This window comes from Myotis myotis, unplaced genomic scaffold (genome assembly GCF_014108235.1).
Source record: "Myotis myotis isolate mMyoMyo1 unplaced genomic scaffold, mMyoMyo1.p scaffold_m19_p_7, whole genome shotgun sequence".
Lineage (NCBI taxonomy): Eukaryota > Metazoa > Chordata > Mammalia > Chiroptera > Vespertilionidae > Myotis > Myotis myotis.
The window spans coordinates 66,562,871-66,586,009 of record NW_023416379.1 but is presented as its reverse complement, the minus strand read 5'-3'; the positions used below and the strand labels follow the sequence as shown (position 1 = coordinate 66,586,009).

Sequence of the window (23,139 nt, the reverse complement as noted above, 5' to 3'; positions counted from 1 at the left end):
AACGCTGCTAACAAAAACTTCAGAACTGGTTAAAAGTAGGAGAAAGTAATAGATCTAGAGACAGAAAAGCATCGATCAGATGCTCAAAACTCAGAGGGAAGGCAGGGGAGGGTGGGGCTGAGGGGGAGAGATCCACCAAAGGACTTGTATGCATGCATATAAGCATAACCAATGGTACAGACACGGGGGGGGGGGGGCGCAGTGAGGGAATGAATGTGGGGGGGGGGACAATGGGGGGATAAGGACACATTTGTAATACCTTAATCAATGAAGGAAACAAAAAAAAGTAGGAGAAAGTATATGATCCTGGCCCACAGCTCAGGGTTAGGAAAAAGATATAGGGAAGATTGAACTAAAGAGGAATGTAAAATGTAAAATTAAAGCTTAGTATATTATTAGAAAAAGAACTAGCTACTCAGAGAAAAAGTATAAAAATGTAAATATAAAAAAAGGTAAATTAAAGCATCGTATCTTCCCCCAGGACTTAGCAATTTACTTAATATGTTTCTCCCCAAAATTCATATCTATACATGCGAATCAATATATGTATGTAAACCAATAAGCATTTAAAGAACTAAATACTCACAGGTAACCCTTGCAGTCCTGCATCACCAGGAGGCCCAGGTTTCCCCGGTTCACCCTGGGAAGGGAAAAAATGTTTTTATTGCATCTTTGAACTTGTCTGAACTGCTGTATTACTTTTAAGAAAAGGAAGGACTCAGGGTAAAAGGATTATTCCAACAGCTGACCTTACATGCATTTTTATAATGTGACCCAATAAGGGGCAGAGGTTGGTGTGGGATAAGACTTGGGATATAAATTCAATCAAAATAAACAATTTCCTTCAGCCTACTTTCCTCAATGGGACAATTTTACTGAGTTTCTGAAACCAAGCAAATAAGCATCCTATTCTAATAACCATTTTGAATTAACACTTGATTATAAAATTAAAAGGAGGAAAGAAGTCAAAACCAGCTAAATAATCTCCCAGTAATGGAGTAATGGAAATGCTATGCTTGGTTGGCCAGGGCAGAGATGGCCCTGTTCTCTCTTGGACTAAATCACACAGCTACCTTTGTTCCGGGCATTCCAGGGATCCCGTCACGGCCATCCACACCTGGCAAGCCCTAAAGACACACAAAGAAACACACTGTCTCTTAGAAACACATTCTCCTTCCCTTCATTATTTTCTAAAGTTTTATTCTGAGTTAATAATCACTTTGAAAAATGTGCTTGATGACTACTGCTCAAGACATACCGTGTCTCCTTTGGACCCAGGGAGGCCAGGAATTCCTCTAGAACCTTGAGGACCCTGCAGAGCAAAAGGGAAAGGGCAGACAAGTCATGCTCAATCATCACAATACTTAGGACATGTCAAAGAGGAGAGCACAGTCAGCAGACGACACTGGAAATCACGCTGCCTGTCGTGATGAACACTCATTTGAACTCACTCTGTCTCCCTTGGGACCTGCTTCTCCTGGAGGCCCTCGCTGTCCTTGATCACCCTGTAAGAAAATAAAATGTTGTTACTCTAAGCAAAAGTTACTTACCGATAGACTTCTGAAATTATAAGATGCCATCCACCTTACCTCTTTCATCCCAATGGCTTTGCTCTATTATGGATGCGTAGCTCGAGAAATCTTTTTATAAAAATTGTCTTTAAAAAATGATTTTCCATTTGGGAGCATGGAGACTTACTTATCTTTTACTTTTACTTTAAATGCATATGCTTCTTTGCTCTTTGCATGTACAGGTAAAATAAAATTAAGGTCCATACTGCAAGTAACTTTGACATTTGTAACGATGTGTACATATCAGCTACTCCCATTGATTATCCTGGTGGGTTAAGGTTTGGATTAGTTGCCAACCTTTTCTCCCTATTATTTAATTCCCCAGTTAATAATAATGGTTTCTGTAGAAATTATCAAGCTCCTGTTGATGTAGGGTATAGGTGGCAACAGATGGAGGATGTGTCTTCCTAAAATACAGCTTTTGTGGGATTGTTGACCTCCTCTAAAACCTCAAAGGGCTTCCTGTTGCTACTGGATCAGTTCCTATTGCTAAGATTGGCATTAAACACTCTCCACAATGTGGTTCTGCCTTATCTATGCAATGTCATCTTCTCAACCCCAGACAGTGGCAGCGTCTGCAACAGCAACCCCACCCATTACAGGTGCTTCCTCTCAGCTGTACTCTGCTGCTCTCTCGGCCACGCCTCCTCTAAGGCCCTCTTGCTTGGATTACCTTTACTACATGCTCCAGTGTTTGATCTTATAATGAATGGTTTAGTTACATTCTGTCTTTCACACTGCACCAGAGGACCTTGTAGTTGGAAATTCTATTTTACTTATACCTTTCCTACTTTCTATGTGTATAGGTTATCATTAATAAATGCCTTTTTTATTTGCTTCCAGAAAGGGGAAAAGGTGTTAGGCAGCCTACAATATTGTTACCTACATCTATGACAGTCAAAATATGGAATAATGAGGTTAGAAGTCATAGATAAAGAAAAGGATAGAACTACCCAAGAACTTGACATGAGATAGTCACTATAATTCTAAGCATGCTGACAACCAAAACAAAAGGAAAACATAGTAAAGATAAACACGTAACAATTTTACTTCACCTATTAAAAAAAAACCTATCTCAACCCAAGAATGAGATGTTTATCTTAATTAAAATATTTTAAATAAATATAAAAACTATTGCCCATTTTTCCACTTTAATTATTCACATGTAGGGGATACTTGCAGATACACATGCATATAGAAAAAAATCTATCATTGATCATTGCTAATAAAATAAAATAAAATAAAATAAATCATGGGGTCTTGTTAAGGAAAACTACTTACAAATGCACCAGGAATTCCTCGTGGCCCAGGTTCTCCATCAAAGCCCCGAGCACCCTGCAAAAAACAAGACAAAGAAATGAAAATGAGTTCAGTCATATAGGTTAAAGGGCATATCAGTCTTTCTAAACAACTTTAATAGACACTAAAAAAAGGAGGATTTATGTGTGTAATATATATCCTATTCATCAGTGAACCCCAAAAAGTAGATATGACACCTGAAATATGAAAACTCTAGTCTACATCTTCTCATCCCACCAAAGTACTTACAGCAAAATTTTGATAGCACTCTGGATATTAGAAGTTAACACTGCACCCATTCTTGATTGATGACATGAATAAATAGCCTGGCACCTACTTAGAGAACTTGGCAGATGTATTGGAAGAGATTTGGTAGTCCCCTTCCAGGATACTCAGAATCCCTATGGGAACTCATTAATGGCGAAGACCAAAGAGCCACCCAAAAAATAGCTGCCAGGAACTCTGTGGGAGGGTGTCTGGGATTCTGGATTTCCACCAAGAAAGAAATAGATTTAGAATCAGAAGTCCAGCCATGTGATTTGGAAGAATGAATTGTAATACGGATTTGAGCATCCCTCTCCCATCCTGGGTAGATGTTAGGTTCTGTTTGATCTATTCTCTCAACAACAGATTCACCCTGCCAAGTGATGTGGCGTAAAAACTACGAAGCTTTATAAATCTAATATCTTGAATTATCTCTCACTTCGTTATATTTTATATATATATAATCTCTTTTTCATTATAAAAATCAAAATGGGATTTTAAAACAAAAATATGGTGCCTTTTAATGCTGTCTACATACACTGCATGACAAAATACAATCCCCTTCTTTAAGTCTTTTTTTCTTCTATTAAGTGAATGAGAAGGCAATTGAAGTGAACAGGCCGTCTTCTAATGAACAGGGTTGAGATGGGGAGACGATAAAATAAATGGAAAGCAGTCAAAAGAGTATTGAATAGATGTCAGGCCAAGAAAACCAGGTGGACAGTGCCCATAGTAAGAATTAAAAATTAGAAAACCTGTGATAGAAGGTTCAGACACAGGTAGAATCGGAGAAAGAACACCACAGAGAAAACACCAGAGAGCCTTGAAATTCTTTGATCCCTAAAAACCAGAACAAAGCAGTTGGCATTCTGCATTCACCAGGGAAGAAGGGGCTTGGAAGACCTGAGAAAGACTTGCATTCATCATCCAGCCTGTGTTGTGAGAGCGACGCCCAGCCTTGCATTATAGAAATGACTTTGATGCACTTTCTCTTTCATGCTGTTCAGGGAGAGCTCAGACCCAAACTGCTGTTACTAGGTAACCACTCGATGGGCCTGAGTTCACAAGAAGGGCTTTTTTTAATTGGTAGGAATTTGACAGAAACCAGAGGAAATGAGAAATTTTGAAAAATAGCAACTAGAAAAATGCCTCAAATAAAAAGCATATCAAGATCGGTAATTGGTTTCAAAGTGAGGGATCACATATACTAGAAATGATTTAAATCCAGAAAAAGCAAAGGCCTGGTATCAGCAACTGTGAAATAAATGGGATTTATTATTTAATAACAGAAAAGATACACACAAAATATTACTTAAGGTAACATGAATATAGAAATGTAAAATATTTTTTAAAGTGCAATGTGTTGTTTTTTTTTAAAGAAATGAAAGAGGAAATCAGCCAGACTGAGAATACCTAAAAGAGGCTAAAAAAAAATGAAGTTGAAGAAAGTATTCACAAAATCATTTCTTCCAATACACAAAAATGTGCATCTCTTTAAAAATATATTTAATTTCATTTATTGAGAACTGACAGTGTACAAATTATTCTTGTTTAGTTGTTAATGGAAGGCTATATGCTTCTGTGTAGAATAATATAAATTAGCCATTAGCCATAGACGTTCTAAAGAAAATGGGGCAAGAGTGCTTTTTTTTTTTTTTCTGGATCCTACAAATTGCATTTCCTAACATACTTTCTAAGAAGGAGTAACTGTTTTTCTTAAAGTCTGGTAAAGAAGCTAGACCAGGGGTGGGCAAACTTTTTGACTAGAGGGCCACAATGGGTTCTTAAACTGGACCGGAGGGCCGGAACAAAAGCATGGATGGAGTGTTTGTGTGAACTAATACATGTTAACACTGCTGCTGGTGAAGGAGCGGAGGGGAGAGCAAGAGAACCCTCCGCTCTTTCGGCTCCGCGGGCCGGATAGAACAGCCAAATGGGCCGGATCCGGCCCGCGGGCCGTAGTTTGCCCACGGCTGAGCTAGACACACACGCATGCACCCACACAGAGCAAGACAGACACTTCTGAGCACATCATGAACTTTCAGGTTTCCATGGTTTTTGCTTAAGATATTCACTCAGCCAGGCATCCCTTGACCTCTATCCTCCACCAGCAGCAACATCTCATCCTTCTAGGCCTGACATTCTTCTGACGCCAACGCCTTCAGGAGCCTCCCAGTTCCCCATCAAGGTTAGCTATTCCGTCTTCACTCCCTCATACCACTTGTCCTCAAGTTGATATATCTCTTGTTTGCATTATAATTAGCTATTTTCTCCCAATAAATAACCAACTTGCAGAAGTCCTTATTCCTCTTTGAATCTCCCCAGCATCTCGCAGAGCACCTTACAATGGAAATGCTAGGAGAACCTGGGCTCTGAGACCAGGATAAGAACAAGTTGGTGAACTCCGGTCACAAGGATATGATCCCTGCTAAGAGCAGAGCTTAGTGATCAACGTGGCAGCACAGCCACTGAGGGCCCCAGTGTCCTTGAGTGCATCTTGCCTTCTCTCACTCTCCCTTTCCATCTTCCCCTGTCCTAGCCTTCCTCTCCAAGTACTGTATCAGTGTTACCAGTGTTAACTACTATCCTATCTAATAAAAGACAAAAAGGGTAATTAACCGTACCTCCACTACGCTTCCCATTAGCTAATCAGGGAGATATGCAAATTAACTGCCAACAAAGATGGTGGTTAACCACCAACAAAGATGGCGATTAATTTGCATACGTAGGCGCCAAGCCACAGACTGAGGCATTAGGCCCAGCGATGTTGATGGCGGAGGGGAACTGAAGGTGCGCTGCCCAGGCCCAAGTCCTCGGCCAGAGGCCTTGGGCCTGCACAGGGGTGGCGGGGAGCTGGGGGTGGGAGCTGGGGGTGGGCCTGCACAAGGGGCGGTGCCAGCGATCATGGATAGCAGGGGCAGAGCTGGCCATGGTGGGAGCTGGGGGTCCCCTGCCCAGGGCTAATGACTCGGCCAGAGGCATTAGGACTGGGCAGGGGCCAAGCCGGCAATTGGTGTGAACTACAGAGGAAACACCTTTTCTGACTGCTCATTGGCTTAGCTCCCTGTATGCCACTGGTAATATCCTTAGTAACTTGGGTAATGAGAGTCCAAATAGGTGATCTAGGGTTTTTTTACTACACTCCTGGAGAAAAAAAGGAAGGTCTGCTGCTGGAGGATTAAGAAATGTCATATCCTGCCCTAGCCGGTTTGGCTCAGTGGGTAATGCCTCGGCCTGCCAATGGCAGGGTCTGGGTTCAGTTCTGACCAAGGGCATGTACTTATGTTGCAGGCTCCTCCCTGGCCGGGGCCCAGGTCAGGGCCCATGCAGGAGGCAACCAATCAAAGTGTTCCTCTCACTTTGATGTTTCTCTCTGTCTTTCCCTTTCTCTTCCACATTCTCTAAAAATCAATGGAAACATATCCTCAGGTGAGGATAAAAAAAGAAAGAAAGAAAGAAATGTCATATCCTATGAAAGACACATCTTGAAAATGCCTAAAGAAAGTTGTCATTTTTTCATGTTGAAGGGACTGGAGTCTGTGTTGATGAAAACACCTTGGCGGCTGCTGTGGCTGGCAGTGGCTGCAATAGTGGGGTGATGGGGCTGGTGCCTTCCCCTGATCAGCTGGGTCGCCTCCCACAAAGGGAGGCCAGACTGTGGCTTAGGCCCACTCCCCAAGGGGAGCAGGGAGCAGGGAGCAGGGAGCAGGGAGTAGGACATCCCTGAGGGCTTCCAGTATGTGATAGGGGGCAAGCTGGGCTGAGGGACCCCCCCTTCCAGTGCACAAATTTTTGTGCACCGGGCCTCTAGTTAATGATTAAGAGGTAAAATATAATGGCCCTCTTTATTGCTATTTGCCTATTTAAAATATAAAATATATGACAAATATTATGCATACTACTCATTTTTATCAGCTAAGTGATAAACAGAAATGTGAAACTCTAACCAAACATCTACAAAGCACCAAACAAAAAATAAAAAGTGGCCAGCTGGTGTGCCTCATTGGTTGAACATCAACATAGGAACCAAGAAGCCCCGGTTAAATTCCCAATCAGGGCACATCCCCGGGTTGCGGGCTCGATCCCTAGTAGGGTACGTGCAGGAGGCAGCTAATCAATGATTCTCTCTCATCATTCATGTTTCTATCTCTCCCTCTCCCTTCCACCCTGAAATCAATAAAGATATATTTTAAAAATAATAATTAAAAACGTGATGTTGAAGATAAGATATTTTTAAATGGCCAAAAATGTAAACATTTATACATTTTTATATTATAAATTCATGCACAGGTATGGTCCCTAGACCTGGCTGGCAATCAGGGTCGATTGGGGCCTTTCGGCTGCCAGGTGGGGCCTTCCTTCTGGCTGCCGGCCAGGGCCTCCCTTTCCCGGCTGCTGGCCCGGGCCTTCCTTCATTCCGCGCTGCCCCCTGGTGTTCAGCACACATCATAGTGAGCAATCGAACTCCTGGTCTCCTGGCCGAACTCCCAAGGGGACAATTTGCTTATTAGGCTTTTATATATATAGATAATCATCATATTCTTACTTTTTCTCCCTTTTCCCCAACTATGCCGGTGATGCCTCTCAGTCCTTGAGAGCCCTAGAAATGTAAAAAAGAAAAGTGAATTATTGTAGTTGAAGCACACACTCATTTATCTCATCATAAAAACTGATCCAGAAGAAGGATGTTATCACAACATAAGGTAACATTAACAAATAGTGACATCATATAGATGAACTTTTCTAGTTTAGAAAGAAAAATCCAAGGAGAATTCTTCTGATGGTAAATCCTTGTTTAAAATGTTGAAGATTTACACACCCTGGAGTTCGAACAATTACTGATGACAAAAAAGTAACTATCACTGGCACAAGAGAATTATGGTAATGCATATGGCTTAGCTTTTAATATATACAGAATACACTGCCCATCTCACCTCCTTCATGGTTTGTAACATGGTTATGTGTAACATGGTTCTGATTTTAGACCTTGGGATAATTTATTCTCCCCATTATATGCCATCAAAGGTAAGTAGATTCCCAAGCTAACCCACTAAAGCTTATGACCTATAAATGCAGCTGCTCAAGTCTCCATTAGCCACCTATAGTCACTATTCATTAACCCATTTCCATGATAAGTGCATTCTGAATTCCAGTTTGGTCCAGTAGAAACCCATCTCACCCAGTCCCAGGCACCGGAGTGGGTAATCCTAAAAATGAGGGTGTGGAGTGTGATTTCTTGTATCCCTTTCACTACTAAATGTTACCTCTTGGCTCTCTGATCCCACAGCAGGAGGGCCCCAATAATGAATCCTGTAAAGAGTGAGCCTAATCCCCAGGGAGCAACAGTGGGTAGATGCTTCAGCAAGAAGTAGGGTAGCTACTTATGAACAACTTGCTGACTGTCCACTGTAACTGGCTTAAGATAAAGTAGCTCAAGGCCAGTTATTCCCCTTGTACTCTCACATGGGAAAAATGGGGCAATTCCATGGCCAACTCTGCATCCAGGTCAGTCACAAAGTCTATGTAGATCAGTGAGGATTGACCTGAAATACAAATATGTAGGCTGATCCAGCTTAGGATATCCACTTAGGATATAATGTGAGATGTGGCCATAACAGATTAAAATTGCTCTTTTCGAAGGTAATTTTGAGTCATAGCAATATCATAACAATGCCATGTATCATCCCTCAGGGTGACTACTTTGAAGGGCAGAGCTTGTTTATAAATGTTCCAAAATGTATTTTTTTAAAAATCTGTACATAACTTTATAGAGACATGTTTAAAAAGTGAAAATCTGTACTTTTACAAAAACATCTTTACATATCCACTCCCAAACCCCAGAAGGTCAGCAAGCACTAATGATAGCCCCAATGGACCACTTGAGCCATGAAGCACCCAACAGAGATCCTTAATCCATGAGCACTTTTTTAAATGCTCCTTGCAAAATCCTGTTCATAGCATCTTTGGGAATGGTTTTTTAAATAACTTTTTAAGACCTATCAAATTTTCATCAGGTAAAAAATAAAGCATAAGTCTCTCACACTATTTATCTCTATTTTCCACTCACAAAATAGTGTTTCATATCAAGGCTAGAGGAAGGCAAGCTTCTGGAACAAATACCCTTGGACTCCTCAGATTTTCTTAAAGTTTTCACATGGCTTAAAAGCAGAGTCTATTTCTTACAGATTCTCTGACTCGTTTCCTTTAGCTTGATTTCCTGTCAGCTCTGGTAAGCATTAATCTGCACGCTCCCTGCACCCTTTATAAAAGCCAGTTGTGCAGGGAGAACAGAGCAAGGGCATGAAGGGTGGCCCCGTGTTTGTTCTTCTTAAGTCTTTAGTTTCTGAGAACAAGACCCAGCCTTTTCTAGCTAGCTACAATGTTCAGTGTATATCTTGAAATTATTATTTCCATAATTGTTATTACTCATTGTGACCAAAAAGTGGCACAATTCCATTTTCATATATGAAAGTAATGTAAATTCCGATTTAACAAACATTTTTAAATGAAGTATGCTGATAGCCCCAATTTCCTCATTGTGCATATTATTGCAGCAATTTGCCAAAGCACAAGGGATCAACTTTTTATTAAAAGATGAATACAAGCAATTAAGGATGTTCTAATTAGCCCAGTCGGAGTGTGGCTCAGTTGGTTGAGTGTCATCCTGTGCACCAAAAGGTTGCCAGTTCCATTCCTGGTTGAGCACATACCCAGGTTTCAGGTTTGATCCCTAGTTAGGGAGCATAGGGAAGGCAATCTCTCTCTCTCTCTCTCTCTCTCTCTCTCTCTCTCTCTCTCTCTCTCTCTCTTTTCTCTCTAAGCATGTCCTCAGGTGAGGATTGGGGAGGGGGGCGAGGAGAATGTTCTAATTAAAATAATTGCATGCTGGCATAAGATACATTAAATCCAGATGATATACCTGCTGAATATTCAGGATACACAAAATTTTCTCACTATATTATGTAATAAATAGTACCATGGAACACAGAAAATATATATCATCCTCTGTGTTCAATATTTTTTTCAGATTGCCTAGCCCTGAAATTTAGTAAATGAACATATGTAGCTATATGTAGAATTTTCTTGTTAAAATGGTGCTTGAATATACAGTGGGGATCTTTCCTATTTTGAAAAAAAATAATAATTTCCTAAGACTGGCTTGGCAAAAAAATAGAGAATATGATGTTAATGCAATACTATTAATCCAAATGCCAAATAGAAAATATTCCAAATATCCTAAAAAGAATATTCGCATGTCCTAGTTAAATTTTTTAAAAATACTTTACTGGAGGTCCTTGAGCTCCGACTTCTCCTGGTTCTCCCTGGTCACCTTCTTCACCCTAAAAATCAACCGAAAAGCACACCTGCTGTTATTCTAGCAAATGAGCATAGAAATAGGCTTGATCTAAATCGGCATACTTTATTTTTTTAATTAAATCTTTATTGTTCAGATTATTACATTTGTTCCTCTTTTTCCCCCCCCACAACTCCCCTCCACCCAGTTCCTACCCCACCCTCCACCCTTACTCCCCACCCACTGTCCTCATTCATAGGTGCACAATTTTTGCCCAGTCTCTTCCCGCATCCCCCACACCCCTTTCCACCCCCAAGAATAGTCAGTCCATTCCCTTTCTATGCCCCTGTAAATCGGCATACTTTAAATTTACTAGGCATCCTCTGACTTACTCTACTATGCCTTAAACCATTATTTTACATGAGTAATCCATATTAATTATAAAACATTAAGAAAATACAAAGAAGTATACAAATAAAGCCACCCAAATTTCACCTTTCAACTATAAATACCAGTAACTTTTTAGATGCTTTTATAAAGAAAGGAGGGCAGGAGGAAAAGAGAGGGAGAGGGGAGGGAGACAGAGAGACAGAGCGAGAACATGTATGCATATATACTTCAAATGTGCATGTGTTGGGGGGGTATTACTAGAAAAATAAGATCACACTGTGAAAACTTTTCCATAAACTACAATATTATTTAATTATGATTTTTATTTTTAACTTTTCTTATTATCATTTTGATACCATATACAAATTTTAAATGTATTTAAATCAGTCTTTCTTTTCATGGCTTATACCTTTGATGTCAGTGGTAAAAAAAACTTTCTCCACCCCCAAAATATAAGTATTTCATCCATATATTTCACCTAGTAATTTTATAATAGAAATCTTTAATTATCAGTAATTTATGTTGATGTAAAATATAAGGTATAAATCTATCTATCTTTTTCCTGGTAATGGGCCACTTGCTCTAATACCACTTATTGACTAGTAATACCACTTCTTCTCTCCACACACGTTGGATAATTCATCTTTAATATATACTAAATTGTTAAATATACTTGTTTATAGGCTTCCTATTCTGCTATACTGATCTGTTGTATGATGTTGTCAATACCACAGCATTTTAATTATTGAAATTTTATAATACACTTCAATCTCAGGTAGAGAGAATTCATATACCTTATTTTCGCTTATAGTTACTCTTATTTTTCAGTTTTCCTAAATGTGTACTCTTCCAGATGAACTTTAGAAATTGTTGGGCAAATCTTCACAAAAATACTACTTGCTTCATATTAGGATTGCATTAAATTAATAGATTAATATGTAGAAAATTGAAATCTTTACAATATTGACTCTTTCTATATTGGAACTCAGTTTATCTTCCTATTTAGCCAGTTCTCTTTCTTTCCATCTATAAAGTTTTGCTCTTTTCTTCATATTAGTCTTGGTAGCTATTATCAATGGAGTCTTCTTCCATTATGTTTTCTAACTAATTATTGTTTTGATTTTTAAATATTAATTTTATAACCTCTTGTGCACTTTTAAATGTTAATATATTCTAAAAGAAAATCCAACTGCTGTTTCTTACAGAAAGATTACTTTATTGACTCCAGGTGAAAAAGTTTTATTTTATACAATAAGTATACTGCCTTACAATACTTTGGTAATGGATATCATTAATTAAGTTAATGATGAGAAAAATTCTTCATTTTTAATATTATGTAAATATTTCTATTATTCTTTATTTCATGTTTCTATTCACAATGTTCTTGCTCCACATACTGTACCTTATATTTAGACACACACACACACACACACACACACACACAAAAGAAAATACAAAAAATTTAACGGAAATATTAACAGAAAACTTGGACATATAATGCAAAGAATTAGTACATACCTAAATCACTTATACTTGATTTTTTAATGACTTAAGAGAATCTTACATAGTAATTTTAGTATCATTATTATATTTAGACTAGAGACCCAGTGCATGAAAATTCATGCACTGGAGGGGGGGGGGTCCCTCGGCCCGGACTGCCCCCTCTCACAGTCTGGGAGCCCTCAGGAGTGGGAGGCGACCCGGTGATCAGGGGAAGATGATGCCCCATCACACCTCTGCTGCTGCCACTGCCGGCAGTGCAAGTCTCGGCCGGCCCTGGTTACCTGAGCCTCAGGCGGCCCTGGGCGGCTGGGCAGCCACCATCTGAGGATAAGGGGACTGGGCACCGCCATCTTGTGGCTGTGGGCACTGCCATCTTTGAGGGTGGGGCAGTCAGCATATTCCCTCCTTATTGGCTGTGGGTGCTGCCATCTTTGAGGGCAGGGCATTCAATTAGCATATTCCCTCCTTATTGGCTGTGGGCGCCACCTGCAATGGCATGAGGGTCAATTAGCATATTCCCTCTTTATTAGATAGGATTATATTCCATAAGAATATATGATTGACAGCAGGAAAAGGAAGTCCCAATGGGAAAGCTAGTGAATTAGCTGGTTCATGGAGTGGATAATCAACAGATGGGTATATTTCAATGCTGCTTGTCTTTCCCTAACTAACTACAAAAACAACAGTGATTGATAATGTTCATAGCAAGTTTTCATTAACAGGGTTTGGGGTATTTCCCATGGATTTTTGATAAACCTCAGAGTAATGTAGTTGATTTAAATATTTACCAGCAGAAGAATAGCACACAACTAATCAATAACCACAAAGTTAATGGCAAATTTAGAAGTAGAAATTTAATATCATTTCACTGAAAAAATTTTGACTATTCAATCCGATATTCATAAACAATTTTTAAAATCTTTAACTAATTTGTTGAGTAAATTCAAGGCAGTATCATGAATCTGAATTCAAGCTCCAGGCATCTAGTCTCAATTCTTCTTCATTCTGCTCTCTGTTTACAGTTACATGATTCTATTAGCCCTTTTGAGGCTCATTCTTCAATGAGCAATTGTTATCCTGTTTTCATATGTCAATTTTCAAAGACACCACTGAAAGTTTTAAGTAACACAAACATGTATAAATTAGAGGAGTTTTCAACAATTCCAATGAAAATTTTGGCCAATTTTGACCCTCATGCACCAAAACAATTTGAAGTTTCCTCACTGAAGGCCAAACCAAACTTGAGGGTTTAAATAACTAACTTGCATAGGTATCAAAATTACTGGTTTCATAGGGAAAGTAGAGAGATATTCTGATTGACAACTCCATTCCCAAGTCCCATGGGATTGGGGATTAGAATTTTCCCAGAGAAATGGAGTCACCAAAAGAAGAATGAAGGGATGCATGGCAACAAAAATACCAGAGGTCTGCATCTGCTTTATTATGAGTATTACCTTATGAATATCTTTTGGAGCAATTTAATGTTCATACACACTATTTTTTTGTGCTTAGATAATATTCTATTATATGGCTATGTCATACTTAATTTATCCAGTCCTTCATGATTGGACATATTTTTTTACTTCTGTGACCCTAGCAGACAGAATAAACCCTGGCACATAGCAAGTACTTAATAAATATTTGTTGAAATTATTAAATTTTGATTTTAACATTCCATGGAGAAATGGGCATGCAGGGTACTCATTTTTTTATATTTTCCACAATTAGACATTAAAAACCCAGCTGTGATAGTCCATTTAAATAAAATACCTTAATTAGTCAAAGCCTAAGTAATAAAATATTTTTAAAGTAAGTGTCCAAACTGTAATAAGGTACAGAAAATTGGCTTATTTATCCTGATTACTTGAGGTTGTTCAACAGACTCTTATTTTCAAGGAGTTCAAGGATATTAATTCTTGAAGATACTAATAAATTGTCTCTCTAGCTCTTAATATTCAAACAAAGGACTAATCTTTTGCTATTACCCAATAAAAATATAGAAGGACATAGTCAACAAAGTCTAGAGAACCTGCATTAATAATAACAGTTTGACTTTAGAAAATATTATAGAACTAACATAGACAAAAATTCTACTATACAGAAAGTCAAATACTTAGACTCTTAAAAGAGATTTACACTAGTGGATAATAAAAGGGCAAATAAGCCCCTTTGTTTAAATTTTAGCCTAATTTTTTAGGCAGAGCATGCCAGCCCCAATGCAAGTTGTGCTGTGGATTCCATGTTTTTATCCAGATAATAACATAACTGCTATTGTTAACTTTCAGATGAGTTAAAATCTGAATTATAGTAAAATAAGGTAAAAAATAGCCCTAGCCGGTTTGCTCAGTGGATAGAGTCAGCCTGCAAACTAAAGGGTCCCGGATTTCAGGCTAGATTCCCCCCAGTAGGGGACGTGTGGGAGGCAGCCAATCAATGACTCTCTTTCATTATTGTTGTTTCTATCTCTCTCTCTCTCCCATCCTCTCTGAAATCAATAATATATATATATGAAATAAAAAATAAGGTAAAAAATAGATAAATTATTGCAGAACTTAAGATGATAAATATCAAACCAACTTCTCTATTTGATAGTCTCAACAACACTTGTCATAAAATTTTGTGTAATGGAGTGCAAAAACTAGCTGAATAACATTTGACTATTAACAACATCAAGAAAAAAAGCTGAGTGTGATTCATTTGAAAAGAAAAACCAAGAGGTAGCAATACAGGAAAGAATTAAAAGTATCTGGCTTTCTTTGTTTTTTATAATTGAGCAACATTAGAATATTATGCTTAGCCAGACTATTGATACATCTACTGAGAACTTGTCAATTATCACTTGAAAAGAAGAGTAAAATATCACACTTTATCATTCCTTATAATTCCTTATAATAAATGGTCACTACCTCCAAATTACAACTTACCCACTAAATACTCATTTTCCTTACCTTGTGGCCTTGTCTTCCAGGTTCACCAATTTCTCCTTTAGCCCCTTTATGTCCCTAACAAATGCAAAAATAAATAAACAAACACATAAATAAAATAAACAAACAAACAAATAAAAAGAATACTTGTGCTGGAATTGGCACAGAAAGTGGTCAGAAGGCTGATTAAGTGATCTTGCTTCCCCAATTCTGTGTCAATGTGCTGCTAAGAAAAAGGTTGTGTAACTATCTTAAATGACCTCAGTAATGCCACATGTATTACATGGCTGCTACATATGGTATCAGTCTTAGTTAATAGGAAAACACTGTTCTAGAGTAATAAAAGCTCCATAACCTGGTTCAGCAACATGGTTCAATGACTATAGACCCCTAGATCCCTCCATCCCAAACTTTCTCTCACAGTTGGGTTACGAGTATTGTCTTTCCCAGTAAGTTACTTTCCAATGTGACAGCTCTAATCCAACTCAACTGGGGTCCTATGCTCTCTGGAGGCTACTCTGAAAACCCTTCTGCCTCTTCCATACCATCTCCTTCCTGGAGGTGAAGAAGGGCTGGTATAAGAAGTGGACTTCCATCCAGTGTAGCTCAGTGGTGGAGCATCGACCTATGAACCAGGAGGTCACAGTTCGATTCCTAGTCAGGGCACAGGCCCATGTTTCAGACTCAATCCCAAGTGAGGTTGTGGAGTAGGCAGCTGATCAAAGATTCTCTCTCATCATTGATATTTCTCTCTCTCTCTCTCTCTCTCTCTCTCTCTCTCTCTCTCTCTCTCTCTCTCTCTCTCTTCCCCTCCCCCTCTCTCTCACTGAAATTAAAAAAAAAGTGTGGACTTCCCTAGATGCACAACTCTCCGCCTCTTCTAATACACAATTTTAAATGCAAAAGGAAATCTCTAAAAAGCCGTCAGCGAGGGCTGCATACCATGAGGAAAGATCCCCATCTTTTCTTGTTAGGACAGCTGTTCTATGCATGCATGTGCTTTGGGCAGTTACATGAGGCAAGTATGAAATGAACATTCCAACAGTAAGTGTATCAGAGCTTTCACTCTCAGAGCCTTTCTTGTTCCGAGAGTGCAGGCCTTTGTAAGTAATAAGACACCGATCCAGGCAGCTGTGGGAATCCACCAAAAGTAAACTTAGAGAAAACCATAATTGGAAAACCAGTGCCTGGGGGCATTTCAAATCATAGCAGAACTCCATTGGTCTGACATTTTTCAAAATCACTTCAGACTCATAGACCAGAGATAGAAAACCAAATGACTGTAGTATTTGGTTTTGTCTTTTTATTTTTTAATGGAAAATTTGAATTATAATGGCAGAGTGAGAGAAAAATGCTTTCGGAATGTCCCTTTTCTTGCCTATTTTTCTGTTTTTCTTCTTTTTTTCTTTTTTCAAACTAAAATAGTTTCAACTACATGATGTGCACAATTCCCCTCACCATCCATAGAAGGCAAACTTCTAAATTTTAATTTGGTGTCTAAAGTGTCTCAGTCAAAGAAATACAATATTAGTATTTCTTCCCTGAACAACAAAAGCACTGAATAATCACACATCTGTGTCTCGGTAGGAAGACCGGTAGGGGGACCAGCAGGAATTTCTAGGATAAATAAGGACACAGACTGAGTCACAGAATGAGCAAACACAGCCTTGCCTGACCCATCAAGTGGGGTCTGTGCACCAGAAAGGCCAGTGCTTAACGGAAAGGCTCTATTTGTTCTATGGATAACACTCTTGAAAGTAAAACACTGAAATTACTCTCTCACCCTCATGCCGGGAATGCCTGGGTATCCTGAGCGACCTGGTGGGCAGGCATTGGGACACTGCCGGAGAGACAGAGACAGACAATGCATAAACTAGAGTTCCCGCTTCATGGCAAAATGGTATTTTTTTAGGAATTCCAGCCACAGAACCCCAGTGCAATTCATTAAATAACTTGGAATAACCCGTTCCTTTTTTATTATTTCATATTTAATCAGAAAAGTACAGAGAATGTAGCAAACCCTGTCCCCCATGTATCCACCATCCAGATTTAATAAATGCTAATATTTTGCCAAGCTTATTTAAGATTTATTTTAAAAAAAATGTTTTCAGAAAACCCATAATACCACGACTGGATCCTTTTCTCCTCCCCCTTCCACTGGACTAGCTCTAGCCTGAGGGTCACATCCCCTCATCAAATGTGCCAAAATTGCATTTAGTGCAGTTTACCAACATCATTTGCAAATTAGTCTATAAGTAACACAAGTCTTTGACTTCTATCTTTTAAAATGGGGGTGATCTGGTGGGGAAAAAATGCCTTAGACATAAAGTAAAAAGATTATAGAAAACAAAGATATTTCTATAATGAAAAACAGTTACAGTCTGAGTGTATATAAGCTACCAGTCCACTAATGCTACAGCTTGCTCTGTCATCGGAGTAAAGCACAGAAATACAACATGTTACAGTGAGATAAGTTTAAAGAGAATTCATCTGAAGATTGCATGGTCTTTGACTTCAAACTATTTTGTTCAGAGGAAAACATCTTACCAACGGATCTCCATCATGAAAGCCAATTGTTCCCTAAAGTAACAAAATGTTAGAGTTAAGAATATACTTAAATATACTTAAACCTACTAATAATAGAAAGTTCACTAGACAAAATATAGTTGTTCAATAAAAATATAAGAAACAAAGAGCATATACTATTCTAAAAACTTGCCTCATGGGTGTATATCTTTTGGAGAACCCTAAAATGCATAGATTATTTCTTTCAGGGGATTGAAAGGAGATGAAATGAGAGGAATAGGGAATATGGGGAACTTGGAATCATAAACTTAAAATATGGATTATCTCCTACTTGAGCTTCCATTTTTTAATTGCTTACTGTGTAAATCCTTTGCAAAAACCAGTTCATTTGAAAATGTTCTTTCATATGTCCAAATTCTGAACACTTGAGAATCACAAACATCAAAGGACTTCAAATATAATGAGTTAGCCATTCCCTGTGAAAGCCACGTTTAAACTTATTGTGATTCCTCTACTTTTCTTGCCTAAAAAGAACGGTGTTCTGAATGGGTGCAAAAAGTTGGTAGCTATTTTGGAATTCTAGGACAATGAATAATTAACAGGTACTCCATTTTTGGTTCTTAGGTTTCTTTAATCCCGAATTTCAGTCACAGAGAAATTTAAGCTACAGATAACTTACACTGGGTCCTGGGGGTCCAGGGGGGCCAGGTGGTCCTCTTTTCCCAGGGTCACCCTAAGTTATTTGAAAATTGTGACACAGTGGTTACATACATGTCAAAACACAGTGCAGAAAACTGGTGAGGCATGAGAGAATGATATTACTAGAAACCCCTACAGAGCTCAGCCATGCATAGACCTGTCACCAAAATCATTGGGTTGCCCATAATCCAATCAGCTCCACAAAACCAGAAGAATAAAGGGGTTCCAATCTCACCAACATAATAAAACAGGGCAGAGGAAGACTTGGGGGAAAAGCAAAGACAATTTTCTATAGAATGATCACTTTCTCTATTCTGGAAACAAACTGGAAACACTACGTATTTTTCTAGCTGATTTGCAGAGGAACTGAACAGACAGTACTGCTAGTTCCATCCATCTAATGGCAGCAAAAGAAGGCCTGCACCCAGCCTGAAGTGTGAAATGGAAGGTTAATCTCTGCAGAGCCAGACTCTCCCTGGTGCTGGTCACCCACTGCCATCACTTGCTCTGTCACTGCACTCTCTTGCAATTGAGACAGAAGATCAAATGTGGCTAAATTCAAACAAGCCACTCAGGGAAAATGGATTCCAATTATATCCAGAGTTTATTTAATATCCAGAGTTTACTCCTGGCATCTGTTTTCCTTCATAATCTTCTACTATAAGAAGTCAAAAGCATCTTAGATTTAATTTAACTTTGCTAGTATAATCATTTCATATTCATTCAGTTGTTCAGTAAGTAAATTTGTCAAACAGTAAACAAGAAAGGTATATAATCACACTTTGAGAGTGATTTCCTACTCTCAAGGAGTTTACATAACATCAGTATTTCATGTTTAAAATATGTATTGAATATTAACATCAAACACTTATGACCAGTAATTTCTTCTATGAAGTTCAGCCCTTTATTGCCTAAAGCTGTTCTGTTAATTTGATTAGACTGTAACGGCCCTAACATAAATACCCGCAGTAATGATTGTAGCCTATTCACTTATCATTTAATGAAAAAACATTGGGCCCCAATCCTAGCTGAGTCTATAAAATAGAGGTGACAACTTCCTGACTTGATCACTTATTCTGAAAGTTGGGAAGAAAATTTTAGCTGAAAACTTTGGGGAAAATTTTAAATCACTGTACAAAAACAAGGTAGCATTATTATCTTTGGTCCCCATCAATATTATGAACTGAATGAAATTCATCTATCATTTTTTTGGATGTGCCAGAGAATAATATACAGTTTGGGTAATTTGCCTTCCCTAGTAACATCATCTTTTAAATCAGCAAATGTCTATCAAAAGATGTTGTAGTACTCACAATTGGTCCAACACGGCCAAGCTCTCCAGGGAGACCTGCTCCCCCAGGAGGACCCTGAAGACAACAAATTAAAGGGACATGGTCATTGGTGCATATTTTAACAATCCAGCACAATTGATATCCAGTATGATAAACTACTGACTTTGAATTATGTGCCTGTGCTAGCTTTGGTTTCCAGTGAAACAGTAAGCCATCTGACCAAATTTTAATTACTTAAAGTAGAACAGAAATTTCTCAAGTTAATAAAATATTTTGTTTAGCATAATAGAGGTGCTGTCATAGTAACCACCTAAGATCATGTGGGTGGGCCACTATGAACACCAGTAGGTAGAATGTTAGTTGGAGAGTAAGGTTGAGATCTGGGAACTAGGCCATTTTTATAGACTATGTAAAAATAAACCAAAAGATGATACTCACAGGGGGCCCAGGAATACCACGGCCCTAAAAGATTAAAATAAAAATTACTATGATGTGTGATTTATATTTAGTATAAAGACAGACACAGGCCTAACCCAGTTCAAAAATAAATTATAAACTCTATCACTAAATAAATATATGATGCTCATTCTAAAGAAAGCACTGGATAAAGAAAAACAAACATGGCTCTGCTTCTAACGGAAGTGGAAGCTTGTTGCCAGCTCCTCTGATGTCTAAGCTAACCAGTAATATTTCTTTCCAAATTTTTTAAAGAAAATCAGAGTAAAGAAGTCACCCATGCTTGCCCTCAAGAGAACTTACCATCACTCACAAAGAGACACATCACAACCTGACAGTTTAAAGAGCTTTTCACTTGTCGTGTTTTATATGAAACCTACATTAAAAGCAACACAGTGTAATGTTTTATAATTTATAATGTGACGTTTGGATGTTCCCCCAAGCAAATATTCAGCACAGGGAGGCAAGGGAGGAAAAAGGGTCCAAACACACGCTCTTTGACAGGCAGAACTCCATTCCCAGACACCAAATCCAGTAGATATTAAAAGTAAAATGGTGCCACTCCTGAAATGACCTATGATGGGATCCTAATTTGATTTTAAAACTAGCATTCCATCCCCCTCTCTTTTACACTTTATATCTCTTTAGCAACACCAAACTGTGTAAAATTAGGGGTTGAAGCCACATCATATTCATCCTCCAAGCCTCAATTCCTAGCACAAGGCTTACTATATAATAAACCCTAACTATATGCGTGTTGAACTTTATTAATAAACTGCACATCAGCTGCCTAAAATCCCTTATTTCTCTCTTTGCTTTCCAGGTTCACCTTTCCTTTCTTGGGGTTCCTCATAACTCTTTTCTCGCCTACACAGGCTTGAATCGCTTTTATTCACAGCTATCTCTGTCTGATACCATATTCATGTTAGCTTTTCATCCTAGACTTCCTTTTCTAAAAAATCCATATATGAAGCATCCAATGGTATCAATATATACCCTCTGATAGTGATACTATTATTTCTAATTATTTAGGCAGCCAAAATAAAAAATAATTCCACACTAGTAGTATGTTTAATGATAAGTGGAACTTTTTCAAGGCATTCTTTGAAAAATTGCTCCTACTTGAACATTTTAATATGTGGATCAATTTTGGGGAATGTGTTATGCTTTAAAATACCAAAGTAATCAATAAGTTATTTCATTATCGGAGACCTAGGTGATTGATAAATTTCACTAAATTTTTTAAAGGCATCACTAAAAGATGTTGCACTCTTGGTTGAAAAATATGGGAGGAAGACCAGTGAGCTATTCACTTCTGAAAATAGGTTTTACTGGAAGAGCTGACGCTTGCTGAAATATGGCAAAGAAAACAGTGCAAATAAAAAACAAGGAGGAAAAATATAGATTAATGACAAAAACAAAAGAGGAATGAAGAGCAAAATATAAAGGAAAAGCAGCCTGAGAACTTATTCCTCTTATAAATAGAAATAATGCAAATCTGCCAGATTGTGCAATGTAGGAAAAGATAGACAGGGAATCAGGCAGGTGAGAATATCTGATGGCTGGTATTTCACCCTATATAATAAAAGCATAATATGCAAATCGACCAAACAGCCGAATAGCAGAACAACCATCCAGGTGACCATCCGGATGACCATCTGGACGACCATCCAGATGACCATTCAGGACCACACTATGACACCCACTGGTGCCAGGCCAGCCAAGGTGGGTGCGATATGATTGGTCGGGGGCCCAGCCATTGCCCCATGATTTCCCTGAAGAGGGAGACCCAGGCCACTGGCCGGCAGGATGCCCTCTGCGAGGGAAGCCTGGGTCCCGGGTACCAGCAGCCGGGAGGAAGCCAGTGCCGGCAGCCAGGGGAAGGAAGGCCTACTCTTGCAAAAATTTCATGCATTGGGCCTCTAGTAAGAGATAAAAACCAGCTATGAAGAAAGTAGTGTGATGCCATGGGCTAAACACTGAATACTTCGATGTTAAGCAAGAAATGGTTTCTATCAATGAGGACAGAGGGGTAGTTTTCCATTGGGAAATACCACCTGCAAACAAACGTATGTATTTTACTGCACATTCACATTTCTCTAAGGTGTTTCCACTCATATTCAGAATACTTACCATGCCAGGTAAGTCATCATGTTTTTTGTAATGTATATTATGTAGAAAACTGCATTTAAAATTTCCACAATGGCAAAATTTTACCTAAAGATAGATTTGCAATTGTATTGCTTTACATGCACTTACTGGAAATCCACGGGATCCCGGCACACCAGGTTCTCCCTAAAAATAAGAATAGCTTTATTGTACTTAGCTTTTTATAGCATAAATATGTAAATATGCAAACTGCATAAATATCAAAATCATTAAAACACTCCACCTGTGTGTTTTTAATTTAATTTAATTCAGCTAAAACACAATTTTAGTTGAACCATAAATTTCAGCTGCTTCACAACTTACCTGTTAGTTGATTTGCAGTCATTACAATCAAATTATACTTCAGCATTTAATTAAAACCAACAAGTAATACCAGATGGCAAACTTACTTTTTGTCCTCTTGGTCCCACAGAGCCAGGAGATCCATCAGGTCCTGTTAATCCCTAACAAAGCAAGATGATATTTGAACTGTTATAGCATCCTTAGTCAAACCATCAAGCTGATAATTTCATTTTATTTATTAATTATGTACAGAATGGTTACCTATGTATAATGCAAATATTCATAAAAACATATTTCTATATTCTTACTCAAAGGTAATGTTTAACATGCCATCTGTTAGTTACTTCATACTGATAAATGTTATTACATTCTAACTTCCTGCTAACTACATTGTTTATCACAGAGTTCAATAATTTAATGTTTTTTGCCATTGCTTTGAAAAAATGCAACATAGCACCTACAGTATTCTA

The 23,139-nt window shown here is 38.3% G+C and overlaps 1 protein-coding gene across 1 annotated transcript in view; it reads right to left on the bottom strand.

The window, feature by feature from the left end:
- Positions 1–23,139, bottom strand: part of COL9A1 (collagen type IX alpha 1 chain) — a 99,912-nt gene that overhangs the window by 40,072 nt on the left and 36,701 nt on the right. The window contains exons 11-25 of the mRNA XM_036317289.1: positions 22,777–22,830; positions 22,478–22,513; positions 20,201–20,224; positions 19,784–19,837; positions 18,451–18,504; positions 17,793–17,825; positions 17,029–17,085; positions 15,270–15,323; positions 10,421–10,474; positions 7,681–7,734; positions 2,853–2,906; positions 1,452–1,505; positions 1,259–1,312; positions 1,074–1,127; positions 587–640 (exon numbers count right to left, since the gene is read on the bottom strand). Coding sequence (XP_036173182.1) covers positions 587–640; positions 1,074–1,127; positions 1,259–1,312; positions 1,452–1,505; positions 2,853–2,906; positions 7,681–7,734; positions 10,421–10,474; positions 15,270–15,323; positions 17,029–17,085; positions 17,793–17,825; positions 18,451–18,504; positions 19,784–19,837; positions 20,201–20,224; positions 22,478–22,513; positions 22,777–22,830 — 744 coding nt within the window. The remainder of the gene's footprint in view (positions 1–586; positions 641–1,073; positions 1,128–1,258; positions 1,313–1,451; positions 1,506–2,852; positions 2,907–7,680; positions 7,735–10,420; positions 10,475–15,269; positions 15,324–17,028; positions 17,086–17,792; positions 17,826–18,450; positions 18,505–19,783; positions 19,838–20,200; positions 20,225–22,477; positions 22,514–22,776; positions 22,831–23,139) is intronic.